The sequence below is a fragment of the Camelus ferus genome, chromosome 27 (genome assembly GCF_009834535.1).
Source record: "Camelus ferus isolate YT-003-E chromosome 27, BCGSAC_Cfer_1.0, whole genome shotgun sequence".
NCBI classification, from domain to species: Eukaryota; Metazoa; Chordata; class Mammalia; order Artiodactyla; family Camelidae; genus Camelus; species Camelus ferus.
Genome location: NC_045722.1, coordinates 2,769,251 through 2,788,735, shown reverse-complemented (window position 1 = coordinate 2,788,735; position 19,485 = coordinate 2,769,251). Strand labels below are relative to the sequence as shown.

The 19,485-nt window shown below is 35.8% G+C and overlaps 1 protein-coding gene across 1 annotated transcript in view; it reads left to right on the top strand.

The window, feature by feature from the left end:
* The window catches only part of MYO9A (myosin IXA), a 170,869-nt gene that overhangs the window by 33,096 nt on the left and 118,288 nt on the right, over nucleotides 1-19,485 (top strand). Inside the window, 6 exon segments of the mRNA XM_032469163.1 lie at nucleotides 3,812-4,719; nucleotides 5,947-6,041; nucleotides 8,735-8,797; nucleotides 11,794-11,893; nucleotides 13,144-13,200; nucleotides 18,814-18,911. Of these exon segments, the coding sequence (XP_032325054.1) occupies nucleotides 3,880-4,719; nucleotides 5,947-6,041; nucleotides 8,735-8,797; nucleotides 11,794-11,893; nucleotides 13,144-13,200; nucleotides 18,814-18,911 (1,253 nt within the window). The 5' untranslated portion in view covers nucleotides 3,812-3,879.

Sequence of the window (19,485 nt, the reverse complement as noted above, 5' to 3'; positions counted from 1 at the left end):
TCTGTCTCAGAAACGGAATAGAATGCAAAGCAATGAGTGGGGATTCTGGCTGGAGCATGCAGGGAAAGCAGCTGAGATTCTGGCTTTGAGATAATGGGGAAGTGTTATTGCAGTTGGGCTCACTGTTGGAAACCATGGGCTACTCTATTGAAAAAGAGATTTCTCAGTTAGTTCTAGGGCTGCCGCATTGCACACCTTTATAGGTCAGACTCCAGCTGTCTCCTGAAGTGCCAGGCACAGCCTGCTTGTCTGTAAGGAACAGCTTTACTGCTGTCTGTTGCCAGAGGCCACAGTTTATATGAGGCCTTATGCTTAGGGATTCAGGAGAACACAAACATTGCTTTGCAGCTAGAAGCCTCCTAGCTCTGTCCACTGTAGGACAAATCTCCTGGTTTGAATAGACCAACTGCAAGAAAAATATTTATGAGATAACTGGGGAAATTAAACACTACTAGTTATATTAAAATATTAATTTTTAAAGGTGTGATTAATGGTATTGTGGTTGTGTTAAAAATAAAGTAGTAAATAATGGGTTCTTAGTAAATGTTGGTATGAAAAAAGTTTTCTATCAAAAAGTGCACCTATAAAGTAAATTCTCAAAGCCATCTAATGCTGAGAAAAATATGAAATAAAATCATTAGAAGAGAAATTCACTTTGATGACATTAAAATATTAGTCTGAACAATGTAAAATTATATTATTTAGGATTTTCAAGGAGATAAGTAAACAAGTCATATCTCTTAAATATCAAATTTAAATAGGTAGAAAAAAGATCAGGTGGATATGAAAATGACAGAAACCTTGGAAGTAATAAACAGTGTAATTAAAAAAAATGACAACAACATGGTGTTCATGAATGGGAAGTCAATAGGACATCCAGTTTTGCCAGTATGAATCTATAAAATCAATGCAGTGTCTGTCCATCAAGATGCCAGAAGGTTTTTTCATTGTATTTGATATGTTGATCTTAAAATTTTTATGGTAAATGGCCAAAGTAACATTAAAGAGGAACAAATTGGGGTGATATGCCCTCCAGATACCAAAACTTATTATGGAACTGTAATAATTAAGATCAGCTCAGTGATAAGCGTAATCTTACGTCCTCAGGATAAAGGAGAATTTTTAAAAAACTGTACCAGGAGATAGTAGTATGTAGGCTTTAGAGCCAGACTCCCTGCTTCAAATCTTAACTCACATTGTAGCTATGACTTTGGTCAAGTTATGTAAAATTTCTATGTTTTCTCGTTTGTAAAATGAGGACGATGATGATAAAAATAACTCTTAGGGAGGAACTGTGAGGATTAAATTAAATGACCCATGTAAAATGTTTAGAAGAATGACTAGTGCTAACAAGCGCATAATAGGAGTTGCTATAATTGCCATTATTGTTTACTGAAAAAGAAATCGTAACCTGTAAAGGACTGGTGCGTTTATTAAAAATAAGACTTCTCTACAACAAAAGGCAATGTGAAAAAAATAGAAAGATAAGATACGGATTAGTAGGAGATATCCGTCACTTATTCAACTGAAAATTGATTAATATCCAGGATATGTGAAAAATAGTTCAAATTAATAAGGAAAAGACAACTCAAAAAGAGGAAAATGAACAATAAGCAACATAGCCCCAATGGCAAATGCTAGGATAAGTGTTTTCCCTCCAAACTAGTCATCAGGGAAATAAAAATCGATGAAATGCCTTTTTACACTTCTTATAGTGGCAGAAACTCAAGTCTGACAATACTAACTTTTGGTAATGAGGCAGAGAAACATGAGTTCTTCCTGCACTTGCTGGGAAATAGGCAGTTGCTGCAACTACTTTGGAGAGCATTTTGTTAATATCCAGTAAAGTTGAAGATGCTTAAAACCCAGCAGTTTCACTCTTAGTGTAAAGCCCGTAGAAATTCTAGCAGAGGTACATGAAGAGACATGTATGAGCATAGAATGGCAGCATTATTTTAATGGCATAATATTGGAAACATTTTAAGGTGGATGAACTGTGGTATAATCAGTAGTAGATTGATAAATGGTGGTATAATCATACAATGGGATTTTTTTTTTGAAAAATAAGCTTAATTTTTTCGAAGAGTTTTAGGGTCATAGCAAAATTCAGTGGACGATACAGAGATTTCTTATATACCCTCTTCCTGCTCCCACATATGCATAGCCTCACCAGTTATTAATATCCCCCACCAGAGTGGTACTTCAGTTACAATTAATGAACCAACATACCATATCATATTGTTTGGCAGTTAATGAACTTTACATGCATCAGCATTTATAAATAAAAAGACAATGTTAAGTCACAGTGACATGCAGACTATTAAGTATAGTATGACACTTGTTTTTAAAGCTTAGAAACGGAACAATACTATCTAATTTATGGAGACCCACTTATGTAATAAAAATATAAAAACACGTATGTCAGTAATACCAACCTCAGGAAGATGGTTACCTCTGCAGAGCAAAGGAAGGTGCTTTAATGCTCTATTATTTTGTTTGTTTATAAAATGATCTGGAGCAGTTGTAGGAGTTTTCAAACGTTTTATAGTAGAATAGGGTAGTAGATATGTGGCTGCTTTCTACACGTTCTGTAGTGTTCTCTACTTTTGAAAGATCATCCAGGAAACAGGTAAACGAAGTTTCTTCATTAGAGAGAACTTTGACAAATGTGTAGTAGTATCAGAAAGAAGCAACTGAAGGTATTCTTCTTTCTTTAAAAAAAAAACAGTATCTTTATATGTTAAGGATGCAATAAATAAGGGAAAGATTGATAACGTGAGAGTAGTTTTTTGGGGGGACAGGTTGCTGATGGAGATGCTAAGAATTGGGTTTTATTCAGCATGGGAAGGATATGGGACATATTTCCTCTCTAGACACAATTGGAAGAACAGAGCTGAGGTGAAAATAGGAGTACATTTTGACTTGGAGAAGTCATTTAACAAAATCACCATTTTCTCGGGTATAAAAGTTGAACTCATTCTTACAGCAGTGTGATGTGTGGAGTTCGAGAAGATTGGACGAGTTTGCAGAATACTTGTAAGAAATGAAATAAGGTTAGATAGAAAGGTCGCATTGAAGGGAAAGGAAAGGTTGAATAAAACTTGTAACGGTGCCTTGTTGTATAATTTTGTCAGCTTTGTTAAGCAAGCGGGGGGCAGGACCAGTCCCATTGCTCCTTTCATGTCTTCACCTTAGGGAAGGCATAGCCTAGAAGTTCTTGAAAATATGTCAGTTCTATAGCAGGTTTCCCTCGTGTTCTCTTGGATATAACTTTATCTAGTTTAATTTGTTTATCTGATCTCATCTTAGCTTACTGTTTTTAATTTCACAAATGTTTGCTCTATTGATGGCATTCTGTTTCGTTTTTGCTTTATGTGTAGGAACTTTTGGGTGCAGGGTGATTAGATATGTGTGTGATTGTTCTGTGCATCTTAATCCAGTCTTCAATGAGTCTCTCTTCAAGTGTAAAGAAAGAACTTGGCTGTAATCCCAGATACTTCAGAACCATTCAAAATAGTAGAGGATAAAATCATTTCTATTTTTACTCTTTGGGTTCTGAATTACTAATATAATAAAATGTGGAAAAAATTTTGGCAAGTTGCTGTTTTAGTGTCCAGATTTGGAATAAAATGAAATATGTGGTCGCATAGAGACTATTTTCAAGACCATTCCTGTACTAAAAGAAGAGTTAGGATGTTTTTGTTCTAAAAGATGTAATTAACATGATTGTTAAGCCTTTTTTTTTTTGAGCATAAGAAAGCAGTGATTGTGCAATATGACTTCTAATGTTTCCCATGTTTTATGTTAACAGTTCTTTTACAAAAATGGTTTGCATAGTCTTGAACACATACTATTCATGCTGATGGGACAGGATCCAATATGAATGTAAATGATGGAGGAAGACGACGCTTTGAGGATAATGAACACACGTTACGTATATACCCTGGGACAATTGCAGAAGGGACAATCTACTGTCCAGTTCCTGCCAGAAAGAACTCCACAGCTGCTGAGGTGATTGACTCTCTTATAAACAGACTTCATCTTGACAAAACAAAATGTTACGTTTTAGCAGAGGTAAAGGAATTTGGTGGAGAAGAATGGATACTCAATCCAACGGACTGTCCAGTTCAGCGAATGATGTTGTGGCCCCGAATGGCTCTGGAAAATCGCTTGAGTGGAGAGGACTACCGCTTTCTTCTAAGAGAAAAAAACCTCGATGGATCGATCCATTATGGTAGTCTTCAGTCATGGCTACGGGTAACAGAAGAACGTCGAAGGATGATGGAACGGGGTTTTCTTCCACAGCCTCAGCAGAAAGACTTTGATGACTTATGTAGCTTACCTGATTTGAATGAGAAAACTCTCTTAGAAAACCTACGGAATCGCTTTAAGCATGAAAAAATTTATACCTATGTTGGCAGTATTCTAATAGCTATTAACCCATTTAAGTTTCTTCCTATTTATAACCCCAAATATGTCAAAATGTATGATAACCACCAATTGGGAAAACTTGAGCCTCACATTTACGCCGTGGCTGATGTAGCTTACCATGCCATGCTTCAGCGCAAAAAGAATCAGTGCATCGTGATTTCAGGAGAGAGTGGTTCTGGGAAGACTCAAAGCACAAACTTTCTTATTCACCATCTTACTGCTCTCAGTCAGAAAGGATTTGCCAGTGGAGTGGAACAAATTATTCTTGGAGCTGGACCAGTACTTGAGGTAAGTGTGTAGAAATACTTTTCTTACTCTTAAACATAGCTTTTAAAAATTAAAATTTGTTGATGTGAGAAAATGAAATGAAACAAAGTAGAAATACAGACATCATTTTTAGTTACCAAGGAAAACTGGACGATGGGAAGGTAGAAAAGGCGATGTGGAAGATTGAAAGGTGTGGCAGTGTTTTTTCAGGGGGTGTCTTTGGGTCATAGTGATGCAGGGGAAAGAGGTGATTGGAGTAATATACGTCCCCTTGTAAAGGGACAGCAGGGCCAGACTCCTGTCTGTTATTGCGCTGTGGAAATAGGTGGTTGGGGAAGATATTTTTGTCAGTATATTTGTATCTTTGCAACCTTAAAATCTGCCTAGCATTGAAATTCTAAGGGTTCATTTTTGAAAATGTAGAGAATATGGGAAAATGTTTTAGTTTGGTATGTTTTAGAAATAATGCCATCAATGTTAGAAAGGAAAGAGAATATACTATTTTTGTTTTAGAGCTGAAAGGAAGGGTAATATTACTTGGGTTTTGTTTTCTTGAAAGATATTTTTGTGAGGTATACTTGAGATACAGTAAGCTGCACATATTTAAAATGCTCAATTTGATAAATTTGACAAGCGTATATACTCCTTAAACCACCAGCACTGGCAGGATGACTGACCACACCCACTAGCCCTGAAGTTTTCCCACATCCCTTTGTGGTCCCTCTCTCTCAGCCCTTCTAGCTCATTCACCTGCAAGAAACCTCTTAGTACTTTCTGTCGCTATAGCTTAGTCTGTGTATCCTACAATTTTATATAAGTGGAATCATACAGTATGTACTGTCTTATGTTTGACGTCTCTTAGTTGGTATAATTATTTTGAGATTCACTCATATTGTTGTGTGTCAATAATTCAGTCCTTTTGCTAAGGCAGTATTCCATTGTATGGATATGCCATGTTTTGTTTATCCATTCATCTGTTGGACATATAGGTTGTTTCCAGTTTTTGGCCATTACACATAAAGTTGTATTCAAGTTTTTGCGTGGATATACACTGTCCTTTCTCTTGGGTAAACAAACACCTAGAAGTACAATGACTAGGTCATGTGATAGGCATATGTTTAACTTTTAAAGAAACTTCCAAACTTATGTATAAATTGTACATACCATTTTATATTCCCCCCAAGCTGACCTAAGCATGATTTTTCATTTCTTAAAGATGAAATTAATGAGAACTGTTTATTTTTACAGGCCTTTGGAAATGCAAAGACAGCTCATAATAACAATTCAAGTCGTTTTGGCAAGTTTATTCAAGTAAATTACCAAGAAACAGGCACTGTACTTGGGTAAGTAACAGTCACAGGCTTTGGAGCATGTTTACATTTTTGCCATTGCCCCTTCATAAACGACAGGTTGTTCATTCGCTCTTTAATGAGAATAGTGACATTGGTGTTCGTATTAAATTATTTTCTTCTCAACTTACTTCTTTTGGAAAAGTTCAAACCTGAGAGAAGTTCTAAGGATAGTCTAATACCCTTAACTTCTATATTATGCATACATCCATTTTTAAAAAAGTGTTTTTGAATAAGTCAGAGATATAACTTGATCCCCTAATTAATGTATTTCTTAAAGCAACCACAAGTGACATTTCCCTACATAATACTGTTTGTGTTTATGACTGTTGATCAAGTTCATTTGAGTACCAGGCATGGTGTAAGTGTTGAGGACGTAAGAAGATGCAGACATGTTTTATACCATTGAAGGTCCCATAGGCTCTTTGGGAAGGCAGATACTTCTATAAAATGATTACGGTAAATGAGGTAAGTGCAGTGACTGAAGTATGTGTCTGGAAGAGTTCACAGAAAGAGGTGATTTTTATCTTGGATCTTGAAAATTTGCCTGTCAGAAAAAGTGGGAAATCACTTTATCGATTGAGGAACTGGCATTATCAAATGAATGGGATCATTCATTCCACTCCAGCTATGACAAGAGCTTGGTATAATTGAGGAGGTAAATTAAGTGGCTACAGATTATGGGCATAGTGGTCAGTTGGTTTCAGATCGTGACTAAAGTTCTAATGTTTATAATTTATCCTCTTGACCCTGGGAAGCTCATTTTAAAAACTGTATTATAAAAAATGTCAAACATACACATAGGTAGAGAGAACAGTGCAAAGAACTCCCACTCAGACTCAGCAGTTTTCAAAGTTTGCCATATTTACTTTTCTGTTTCCTTTGTTTATGCTGATGTATTAAAAAAGTCCTAGATGGACATAACATCAGTTCACCGCCACGTATTTCAGTCTGAGGAGCAGGCAAGAGTGGGTCTTGTTGTGTGGGTAGATAACCCTCATGGCAGCATAACCATGGATTGGAGGGGAAGCAAGAGAGATGTCCAGGAGTATGTGGGGGTCACTGAGGGAGCCTGTGTGGTTAAAATAGTCCGGGGTTGAAATCACAGTTCTGCCATTTACTAGCTGCATGATCTTAATGTCTTTCAGCATCAGTCTCTCAGCCTATAAAACGGAGGCAGTAATATTTGCCATGCTCAGTGGGGATTTAACCCACCGGTTTATGTTAGTTCCCTTTCTTCCACTGTAGGCAGGTAAGAGCCTGTTTCAGTGGTTTAGACTGAAGGTCGTAATGGTAATTCAGAAGAAGTGATGTATTTTAATTACTGGTGATGGTTGTGGCAATGAATTTGCAAAGAAGGTACATTTGAGCTTCATTTTAATGCAAGATAGGAATCTACTGGACCAGAGAGTTAGATTACACTCTCTTTTACAGAATTAGAAGTGGAAGAAGGGGCATGAACAGTGCAGTAAGAGGTGAATGGCATGCTTGAGGGAGTAGCCTGTATTTGGGAGTTTCTGAAATACAGCATGTGATGGGAGGGAACTGAGGGAAATAAAAGCTCAGGAGTCAAGATTTTGACCCCAGACATGTTTGTGCTAGGTAGTTTGGATTCAGCCGTCTAAAGCTTTTAAGTTTCAGACTGTAGAACCCCCTTTTCCAGTAAGAGCTTACCTGCTTACTCTAATTTCAGTAAGAGGTATTGAAGACTTGAAGGGTGCAGGGCTGGACAAAGCAAATGACATCAGAAATACAATTCATGTTTCAGTTTCCCATTACTTTCAGGGTAGATTCCATTCTTCTGGCCCTTGGTATATTGATGATTCTTGATCTAGTCCACTTGCCTATCTCATTCTCTAGTCATGTTAACTAATTGTCTTCCCTGAAGCTGTTATTACCCTCCCCCTTTTATGCCTTTTCAGAAAGGCAGTTTTCCTTGCCTTCTTCTGGTCAGTCTTTCAGATTTCAGTCATTTACTCAGTCACTTACCAAATATATTTAATGAATGTTTACTGTGTGCTATGTACTCACCCTCTATACGAATTCTTCTTTACATCCTTTTTCCTTCTTGGATTGGATCTTACGTGTCTCTCTTGGTACATTCATAATATTCTGATCATTGCTCTATAATGAACCCTTTAAACTCAGTATTATAGCTGCTAGGTTACCCATCTGTTTCCTTCTCTAGTATGGAAGCCCCTTGAGAACAGGTAGTATATCATTTATTTCTATATTTGAACAGTGTTTAGCAGAGTGCCCAATGATGAATACTTACTGAGTAAACCAGTAAGTAATAAACAGTAATCCCAGAATGTGGCAGTAGCATGGCTATGTGAAGACAGTGTATCTTTGAGCCTTGTTTAGTGGTCTGGCCAAATTATAATATCTGAAAGAATGTACAGTCTTGCCAAGCCTTGAAAGAAAGTGAAGGCTGTGTCATGGGAGGGTCTTGTGTGCAATGTTTCGAACTTCTGACTTTTATTTTGCTCTATTGAAAGCAAAAAAAAAGAAAACTTGAGTTCATGAATTTAACGTGGATAACATAAAGAGTGTCCATAACACAATTATAATAGTAAATGTACTAAAGTAAGCTGGATAGTATTCGTTATACTTTTATGCCTTCTCTGATTAAATGTTTGTCTACTTTATGTTAAGCTTTATATCAACCAGTCTTATTTTTCTTCTAGTGCCTATGTTGAAAAATATCTATTGGAGAAGTCCAGACTCGTTTATCAAGAGCATAATGAACGGTACATATTTTAATTTGTATGATTAGATCAAGCTAACATTTGTATCATACAGGTTGACTTTTCAGATCTTTGTACATCATGACCTTTAATTCAGTTTATACCATGTGTAGCTTTACATATAATTGCTGTTTCTTTCACGGGCAGAACACTGTATTTTTTTAGAGGCTGCTAGGAGATTTTTAAAATGCGTATGTAGAACTGTTGTCCTTTCTAAATTCTAGGCAAACTAACAGAACAGGAAAACAGTGGTATCTCAGGTGGTATCTTTTTGTCAGCCTTGTGCCTTTGGACCTTTTGCTATGTCTTAGTGTTCTTTCTCTAATTTGAGAAAAGTTTTTAATAAAGCTCTTAATTTCATTATAGTATTTAAGGTATATGGGACTTCAGAGATGATATATATGTATCTTCCGTTGGATGAAGAAGCTCAATATCGGTGAAGTAAATGATTTGCTTCATGTTACAATGAGACAAAGTAAAGTTAAGAACCAGAGTTTGAAGTTAAACAGACCTACATTCAGATGTTGGATATGTCTTCTAACAGTCTGGTTTGGATTAATAACAGCTTACTTTTGATAGTATACAAATGACTTTGCTCCTGTGTAGGTTTGTTTCTTTTCCCCTACTTTGTGCTGTTACTGTCAGACAGATTACATCTTTATAATAGTAGGCCCATCAGTACAGATTTATAATTATTGCTTTTTGCAGGTGTCTTTAAAATCTAATAGGGGAAAAAGAGCATTACAAAAAACATGAACTTATACTGTCTTTTGTATTTACCTCTATAGTTATCATCAGTAATGCTATTTATTTCTTCATGCTTAGTTGAATCTTGTCTAGTCTCCTTTTATTTCAGCCAGAAGAGCTTTGCAGTTTTTATTGGGCCTGTCTGTTAGCTATGAAGTATGTTAGTTTTTATCTGGGAATGTCCTAATTTCTCCTTTCTTTTTGAAGGATGGCTTTGCTGGATATATAATTCTTGATTGATAGTTTCTTTTCTCTTAGTATTTTGAATCTGTTTTCCTTCTGACATGGTTCCTGATGAGAAATCAGGTGGTAATCTTATATTGGGATCTTTTGATGAGGCATTTCTTGCATGGTGCTTTAAAAATTTTGTCTTTGTCTTTCAACAGTTTTAATTTGTGTAGGTGTGGGATCTCTGAGTTTTTCCCTCCTGGAGTTCATTGAGTTTTTTGGATGTACAGATTAATGTTTTTCATGAAATTTGGGGAGTTTTGATCATTATTTTTTCAAATATTCTTTCTGCTCTTTTCTTTCTTCTTTTGGGACTCCTGTTGTGCATATGTCTGCTTAATGGTGTCCCACAGATCTCTGAGATGTTGATAATTTTTCTTTCTCAGATTAACTGACCTTAGCTGGCCTTTCTTCAAGTCCACTGATTACTTCTGCCTGCTCAGATCTGCTGCTGAGCTCCTCCAGATAGTTTTTCATTTAGTTACTATATTTTTGAAATCTCACGTTCCTTTTGACCATTTTTTGTAAGTTGTGTATCTTTATTCATAGCTTCTATTTGACATCATTCTCATACTTTCCTTCAGTTCGTTAAGCATGGTTCCTGTTAGTTCTTTGAATGTACTTAAGACAGCTGATTAAACCTCTCTCCCAGTAGGTCTGATGTCCGGACTTCCCCGAGAACGGTTGTTCTTGATTGTGTTTCCTCCATTGTATGTGGTGTATTTTCTGATTTCCTTGCATGCTCCATAAATTTTTGTTGAAAATTAAACATTTTAAATAATGATTGAACATTTGAAATAATTATGTGGCAGTTCTAGAAATGAGCTCCTTCTCCTCCCAGGATCTGTGGTGGTTACTTTTGTTTCTGCCATTTGTTTTGTGATTTTTCTGTACTGCTTTGAGGTCTGTGTTCTTTTTTGAGGGTAGCCATTGAAGTATCTGCTTGGTTAGCTTGGTTGTCAGCTAATGATTGAACAGAGACTTCCTTAAATGCTTGGAAATAGTAAATCTCCTAGTCTTTGCCTCAGGGCTCTCTGTGTGTGTTGGGCCATGACTTTTAACAACCAGGTAGGCATTTTATAATTCTGCCTTAGCCTTTGCTTCCTGTTTGTGCAGACCTTCAGGGTTGGTGATAGCTGAGAGCTTAGTATCTCCTCTGGTCTTTGCTGAGTGGCCATGGGCACAGCCTTACTCACGCACATGGCCATCTAGGTTCCCAGGAACGTACTGGAGCTTTTCAAAGCCCATATGGAGATCTCCTTTTCCAGCGTTTCCCTGTAAGTTTTTTGGTTTACCTACTGTTTGCCCCGAACATTTATCCATTGCTTCAGGCAGCAGACATGTTCAAAAATTGTTTATAATTGTTTTCTACAAATGTTTCTGGGGCAAAGATATTCATACTGGGCTAACTCAGAGTCAGGTGAAACAAAGATAGTTTTGAAAATGATTTCTTCCAGGGAACTACCAGACAGTTCAAATAATGGTATTTCTCAAGGAATGAAAGTCTGAATGAGCTCCAACCCTATTCTGCCCTCTTTTGGAGGTTGCCAGGCTTCTGGTGTCCACCTCAGTTGTAAGCTATTGGTATTGAAGGCTACCATGGATCTGGTAAGCAGGAGATGGAATAAGGCAAGTTAAAAGGCCACCAAGCTTCTGTTTTTACTGAGATTCAGCTGTCATTCTTGTATAAACACTTTCTGTATTGCTGTAAGCTTTTGGTTAATTTCCAGAGTTCTGAAAAAGTTGATTCTGGCAAATTTGCCAGTTTTCTGATTGGTTTTATGGAGGAGAGAAATTTGCAGAGGTTTTAACTTTGATGTATTGTTGCATTTCACCGTTCTCTTTTGTATTCAGCATCCAAAACATTATTTTGTAGGACTTAAATACTGAATTTATCACCTTTGTATTAAAAAATGAAGCAAAGCTGAAACATTTTACAAATTTATGTTTTCTCTTTTTTCCCCTGTTAAGTGATAACCATAAACCATGTTCATTATAAAGCCATACTTCTTTGTTTCCAACAGGAACTATCATGTATTCTATTACCTCCTGGCAGGAGCAAGTGAAGAAGAGAGATTAGCATTCCATCTTAAACAGCCAGAAGAATATCATTATCTCAATCAGGTGAGAGTTCATGAAAAGCATTTTGAAATGTAGGACATTATTAAATTTTAACTTTTAAGAAAAGTTGTTTTCCTAGTGTTTTTACCCCCAAACCTGGTTGGTAGTAAATATTGACTAGCGTTTTCATATGTACCCTCTGAAAACTTACATGATGCTGTTCTCTCATTCAGAAATTATTATTATTCTTATGTGAGTTGTAAAAGTTTAGCTATATGTGTGTCTTTTGCTTTCTGTAGACTCTTTTAGAGAATAATAAACTGATTATAGGTACCTCCAATTTAGAAGAGTGGTTTACTCTTTCAAAGTGGTGTACCTTGTACCGACCACCGCACGTTAAATGTTACTAATGATTAATGCTTGCCCTTGAGAAAGGCTGACTGGAGCTTTATTTGCATGTTTTGAAGTCTAATGCATATCCCTCTTTGCATGGTGCTGTGAGGCTGATTTAGGGTATTGACTTTCTTAAGGAGTCATACTCCCAACTCTTCACTGGTTTCCTCAATGTCATTCCTTGTATTAACAAAAATTCTTGAACTAATAGTAAGATTATATATCTAGTAATAAGATTATAGTGTATATTTATGGTTATGAAAGTAACATCTCAGACTTTTCACAAGATAGGGAGTGCACTGTATAACTGGTAATTCCCAAGTTTGAAACTACATAATTTATATAAACTGACATAACTCTGTGTTACCATTATGAGAGTTTCAAAATTATTTAAAATATCACTTTATGATATAATATGAGGCATTTTTACTCTGTTGAATTAAGTATATTAAAAAATAAAATCATCGAATTAGCTCCTTAGTTTTTTCCCTTTCCTGTTTAAACTGTGCATTACACTTGGGTGATTAAATATTTTCCTTTCTAAAAAGTAGTGTTTGCCCATAAATGAGCTGATAGTTGTCAGTATTAGAGAAATCCAGAGTTTATTGCTGTTGTTCCAGATCTTTCTGTAGTCGATGGCCATACCATACATATTCTTGTCATAAGGTCAGTATTCATAGACTGTGGGACTCAGCAGCAATATAAATTTCAGAGTCCCTGGAAATGGCAAATACAGATTGGCGTTTATAACATACGATCTCCCAGAATCTGAACATTTACCTAGTTGTGTCTCACTTTGTGCTGCTGTACGGAGTAACTTTCTCTGGATGCCAGCAGTGCCGCCTGAGCACGACATCTGAGAGGTGATTGGAGACGTGTGATGTCATTGCTTCTGCCTAACTAACCTGCCTTACTTTCAGATAACAAAGAGACCCCTCAGACAGAGCTGGGATGATGGTTGCTATGACTCTGAGCCGGTCAGTACAAGTACCTAAATATTCTGCGTTCCTGTTAAAGGACCCTCAGCTTGCTTATTTGCATCTCATGATTTAGAAAGACAGTCGTTGAAATACAAACCAAGAATATAGGAAAGAAGATAAATCAATGTTTAACTTATTTGTATGTGTATGGTTTGTTGATTAAAAACCAGTCAGTTTACTTTTTTGGATTTTTTTTGCTAATGTTAGGCTATATGCAGTATTCATTTTAACAAAGAGTAGATTGATTGCATTCCTTATTTCAACATTTATATGAATCCTTATGAACTACAGGGCTTCTTTCCTTGAGATTAAAAAAATTTTTTTTTTAGTAATTTAATTCCCCACATATTATGAATAATATTATTGTTTATTTTAAAAAGTTATATCTCTCCTGTATTATGTGTCAGTTAACAGTCTTTTTACATAATGAATGCTTGTATATTTTTAATAGCAAGAGAGGCTATAGCCTTTACATTATTTCCTAAAAATTAAGAATTGGAATTCCTATAAATAAGGTTACTTTATGTTTTTAATTAAGTGATTTATATTATGATATATAAAATAAGTTGGTAAATTCAGCTTTGTTATATTTTATAAGAACAAGTTTGTGATTATAAAAAGAGCACAAAAAATCTTTTTCCTGTCCTTCAGTTTGCAATTAGGTTAAATGTGAACGACTGAAAACACACACCATCTATACCTGTTCATTAACTAATGAACTAATTTATTAACTATTCCTCCTGGAAACATAATATGTCTTAATTCTTGCTTTAAATAACCATCACTTATTCTCGCCATGTGTAATTACAAACTCTCCTAATTACAAAACTAGCCTATTTCAGAATTGAGAAGGGATAGTAATTATGACATTAATTTTTCCTTCAGTTTAATTGTATTACTGTTTCATAATAAATCATGTAATTTGCAGTTTCAGATTTAAAATTTTAGAGAGTAAATTTTAGACATTTACATATGTAGATACTGATAAATTTTAGTAGAGGAATTTAATGCTGTTTTGCCGACTTTGACAAGCGTCCAGTTTTGGCTTAGAAAACCAGGTGACCGTGCCACACTGGGAGGTAGGTAGGAGACTGGGTAACTCATATGGTGAATGTAGGGCTTGATTACCTGACGGAGCTTACAGAGAAATTGTGAACTGGTCTGCTGTTATTTAGTCTAAGTAATGCTTTAGAGTTTGGACTCTGAAGTAGACAGACCTGACTTGGGTACCATCTCATCTACTTACAATTTTGGAGGACCTGAGCATGTCACTTATCCTTTTGTTTCCATCACCTATTTAAGGGGATAATAATGGTCTTTAATTTTGTGAGTATTAAATTCATGCATCTAAAGAGCTTGATAGGTTGCTTAATACTCAGTAAGTGCACAATGGGTGTTTCCTCTGTTGCTGTACCATTGGAAACACCATTATCCATCTTTTCCTTTTAGAAGAACTTTGTAGCCATACTCTCCTGCTCCCTTAACCTAACGTTCATCACTATCCTCCCATGTGTTGTGTTTTCAAGTCTATTATAATTTAAACTTTGATTAATTTCTGTTGCTTCCTCACAAGTTAGTTAATGAAAGCAAGCATTCGATCTCTTCTTTCCTCTTTACTCCCCGTTAGAGTAAATTTGGGGGCAAACTAAACTTTGTTTCCCTCTAAGTCATTAGAACTTATGGGTCTAGTATTATAGGAAGAGAGGATTGTTAAGGGCAGTTCTGCAATTTGTAGTGTATTACCATACATTGTGTGGAATTGTATGAGTGATCCCAAGGGGAACTATAGTGAGAAAATTGCTTTTAATAAGGGACCTGTTGTTGTCCATTGATTGGTGATTTAATTCTTCTAAATATTAATACAAGCTCAAGCAGCTAGTGTTTCATGGGAGATAGAGGATTTAGAACTGGATAAATTTTTGTTTGGCCACCCCTATTATTTAGGTGAGTTGTTCAACCTATGAGTCTGTTTTCTCCCCTATGTGCAATTAAATATACATACACATAATTAACAACTTGTGTTTTAAGGTTTTAGAGATTATATATGGAAAGTGACTCTCATATTGACTGATATGTAGAAGATATTTAATAAATGCCACCCTTCCTTAAATGGTAATAATCTGTTTTACCCTAAAGCTGGTCTGAATAACTTCATTGTAAAGGGTTAGTTTCACCTAATTAAAATTTTTTTCTAAACCGAGCTTTGAACGGTCCAACTGTCAGGTCAGGTTTAGTGAGAATTGCCATAGCAGGTCTCAGAGTACCGCCATCCCACCATGCTGCAGTGGGATCAGAACTTAGCGTCTCTTGGAGGCCAAGCGCCCACGCTGGTTGCTGCTGCTTTTGCAGGAGCCCACACGTCTGTATAGTACCTGCAGCTCGCTTTCCTCTGGGGTAGACCTGCTGCAGTGCTCTCAGTGATCCTGATGCAACTTGGGCAAGAAGCTTTGAATCCATAATGTTTCCTTTCTCCCTATTTTAAGTACTTCTGCAGCATAAAGACTCTTATTGCTGTTCACTATTCAGTAGTTTATAAATTTGTGGTCACTCCCTCAAATTCTGCCTTTCTGGCTTTATGCCAGTCCAGTGTGAGGTCTCTGTGTGCTGCACAACTTCCTTTGCATATATTTTTCCATTTTAAAGCCACTTTAACATCCATGTTATATTTGGTCATTATAAAACCCCTGACTGGAGTTAGTATGATTACTTTCCACACAACAACAGTGGCTCAGAGTTTAAGTGACTTCCTTCTTGGTGATGAAGCAAGTTAATAGTGTAATTGGGATTCAAATCAGGCTATGTTCTTTATATTCTTTTTTCTTAAATGATCTTCAGCATCTTTACTAACTCTCAAAGTCAGTTATTCAGATTTATGTCCTGTGCTGGTAGCTCTAAAAGAATGTGGTTTTTCGGGGGGAGGGTATAGCTCAAGTGGTAGAGTGCGTGCTTAGCATGCATGAGGTCCTGGGTTCAATCCTAAGTACTTCCTCTAAGAATAAATAAGTAAGTAAACCTAATTACCTCCTCCCACCAAATAAAATAAAATAAAAAGAGTGTGGTTTTTCTAAACAGCATTCTAAGAAATATAGACAGCGTAGAAAAAAAAGTCTAATTTGACTGTCTCCTTCACTTCTCTCCCTCATAAATGCTTCCTGCACACCAGGCTTATCGTAGGCACCTATGTGTGAGAAAGGGTTCTCATCATCTCACGCAAAGGGGCAAAAGGCTGATAGCATGAAGGAACATTTTGGTGTGTTTGTGGGGAGTGTGCAGTGGTGTGTTAGCAAGTAAAACTAGAGCTTGAGCTGAATTTGACCAGAGGAATCAGCTGTCTTCTTTCTGTGGGAAGAGTTGTAACAGTTGTTGGTTAGTTCCCTGCCTGATGCTTTGAATTTCCCCTTTCATTGTTTCCTGAAGGACCTCCAGCAGCCAGTGTCTATCTCTTGGTGCTTGAAGGCTTTTCTCAGAACTCTGGGAGGCCCTGTGCGCTTGCACGGCGCCTCCTGGAGTGCCCAGGAACTAACAGCTTCCTCCTCCTGTTTCCAGAAGTCCTCAGTCAGTAACTGATGGGAGAGGGTGTGTAAGTGTTCCGGCTCCTCCACCTTTCTGTTTTTCATACTGTTCCTGTGGGTTACTTTGGAATTAAAGTCCAGTTACCCACTGTGGTGGCTACTTTAATATTGTACCCTGTTTAGGCTACATTCTCTTCCCTATTTTACTTTCCCATTCTGCTGCTACTTGTACTGAATCTTGGTCTCAAGGTCTGCTTCCATAGACACCTAGATTAAGATAAGGATATTTCTGGTCTGGTAGATTAATCTATCCTTAGTTTTTCTAATACCATTGCCATCAGAGAAGTAATACGTTAAGTACATGTTTTAAAAATTAATTATTTGTTATTTACTGAGACTGCTTTGTATTTCTGAAGAACATTTGATTATGGATAATAGCAAATATAAATCTATATTTTAGTGGTTTTTTCAGTTCACTTTCTCAATATTTTATACATACGGCTTTATTCATTTTGGGGGCAGACAACAACTGTCAGTTGTGAGAATCATTGCTCTGTCATTGAGTTTACACAAATGGAAGCATAGTGTTTTTCTATAACTTATTTGTTATAGAAAAATTTTTACTAAATCTTAAAATGGGCAAGCTGTTTGTGGATTTGGGGGAAAGAGAAGCAAGAGCTTTTAAAAAAACTTTGCTCTAGGTAAAAGAAAAATGTGATAACTTAAAATCTTTTTGGTGGGTAGGACATTGGTATGTCTGTAGAAATGTGTCTTAAAATTGCTTACCAAAAATTTTATAGTCAGAGAATTAAATCCATGTGTTCTCAGAAAGAACTTTTCTTGAAGTGAATTTAAAATTTTAAACTATGCCTGTATACTGTTCCATATAGAGAATAAAAACACTTTTAATAGAATTCTAAGATTTAATATTCAATTTTAAAGTTTTTTGTTTGCAGTATGTTCATTAATTCATATGTTCATTAACTCATAGTGCTTATACATAGGTAGATACTTGATAAATATTTTAAAAAAAATAAATGAGTAATTTGTTTATTTCTCAAAAAGGTGTGTTTCAGTTACATAATTCAGTGATTATATATTTACTTCAATAATTAATTACCCACTTTCTTCTTGGCACTGGCTTGCTTGATATTGGAGATCTGCAGTGAATGAGACAAAAGTTCATGTGTTCATTGAGTATTTGATACAGCATTTCATAAGAGGGGGGGTCAGCATTAAAAAAGTAAATACATGTGAGGAAGTTTTTGAAAATGTAAGTGCAAGGGACTGTGAGAACATACAGTAAAGGGATTTAAAGACTTATTGTTTTAAAGATTTAGATTATGTATATGGTGTTACCATTTGACTTTTGGGGGAACTGAAATGTAAGAGTTGCTCTAAAAGAGTAGTGTTTTTTTTTTATCTGGTAGTCCGTAAATATTTTTACTGATTGATATCGTGTATGTTCTTTACAGGTTTTTATACTTTCACATATTCTTCTTTATTTGGCTGATTGATTACCATGTTGTTTATATTATTTCATTAGAAACTATGTTGTATCTAATATTGATATAATATAAACATCTTTATATTATAAAAATGTAAGCTCCACTTCTCACATAAATTACTGCCTCTTCTAAAATTTATTTGTGTGTCCCAAGATCTATTTCAGCACCTTACTACATACGGGTAGGCATTTGTTAAATATTTATTGAATAAGTCCCATTTGTGGACTTGAGCTCTCTTAAATGCTTTGGATTTCTAAAACTCTTCAGAACCACTCAAAATTAAACTTGGTATCAGAACATTTTATAAGTATTGCCAGCTCTTTATCTTGTTACTTTTGAGATCCTTGCTTTGGTGATTGTGAAAGGGCGAGAAAAGGTAACATGCTGGTATCTTGGTAAATATGTGTTTAGTCTGCATACCTGTAAGTAAGGTAAGAGCTGTCATGAATTTGGCAATGTCTAAATAATTCACCAGCTCTAATTTTATATATAGGTGTACTTAATCTAAAATTACTAACTTCGGAGTGACTTACGTTACTTTCCAATAGGTAATCTTGATTTTTCTCCCCCTTTTCTTCTTAAATAAGCAGGATTGCTTCACGGTGGAGGGGGAAGATTTGAGGCATGACTTTGAACGCTTACAATTAGCCATGGAGATGGTAGGATTCCTTCCCAAGACACGAAGACAGTGAGTTTATTAATTTTATTCTTTTGTCCTCTGTAGAACAAATCACGATGTGTTTCAAAGATTCCTCTTCCTTGATCCTTTGAAACCATTTTCTAATTGATATTCCAGATCCAGTGCCTCCTCCATCTTAAGTGCTGCTTAGAATTAGAAAACTTATTTTTCTAAAAGACTTGTTTTGAATTGCTGTTTTTTGGTCGTAAATTCTTTGAGAGTCTGTTGAAAACTGGAGCTCTTCTTCCTATAAAATGTAATCCATAAGCATTTGCATATTATTGCAAGAGTTCATAGTGGTCCCCCAGACCTTTCCACTACCTTTCTTAAAAACTGATGCTTTATAACATTATTTTTATAACTCCTATTTTCTGTATCATTGATCTTTAATTTTATTATGACATGCATACCTATCAGTAAAATATAATTTTCCATGTATTTGACTGTAAATTTATGTCTGTGGCATTGTACTAAACGCACTTTGTTCATTATAAACAAAATAGAAATGTAAAAAGGTTGAGATAAAAGTAAATTATATTTAAAATAAAACAAACGATTTAAAATTAAAGACAAATGACCTTGA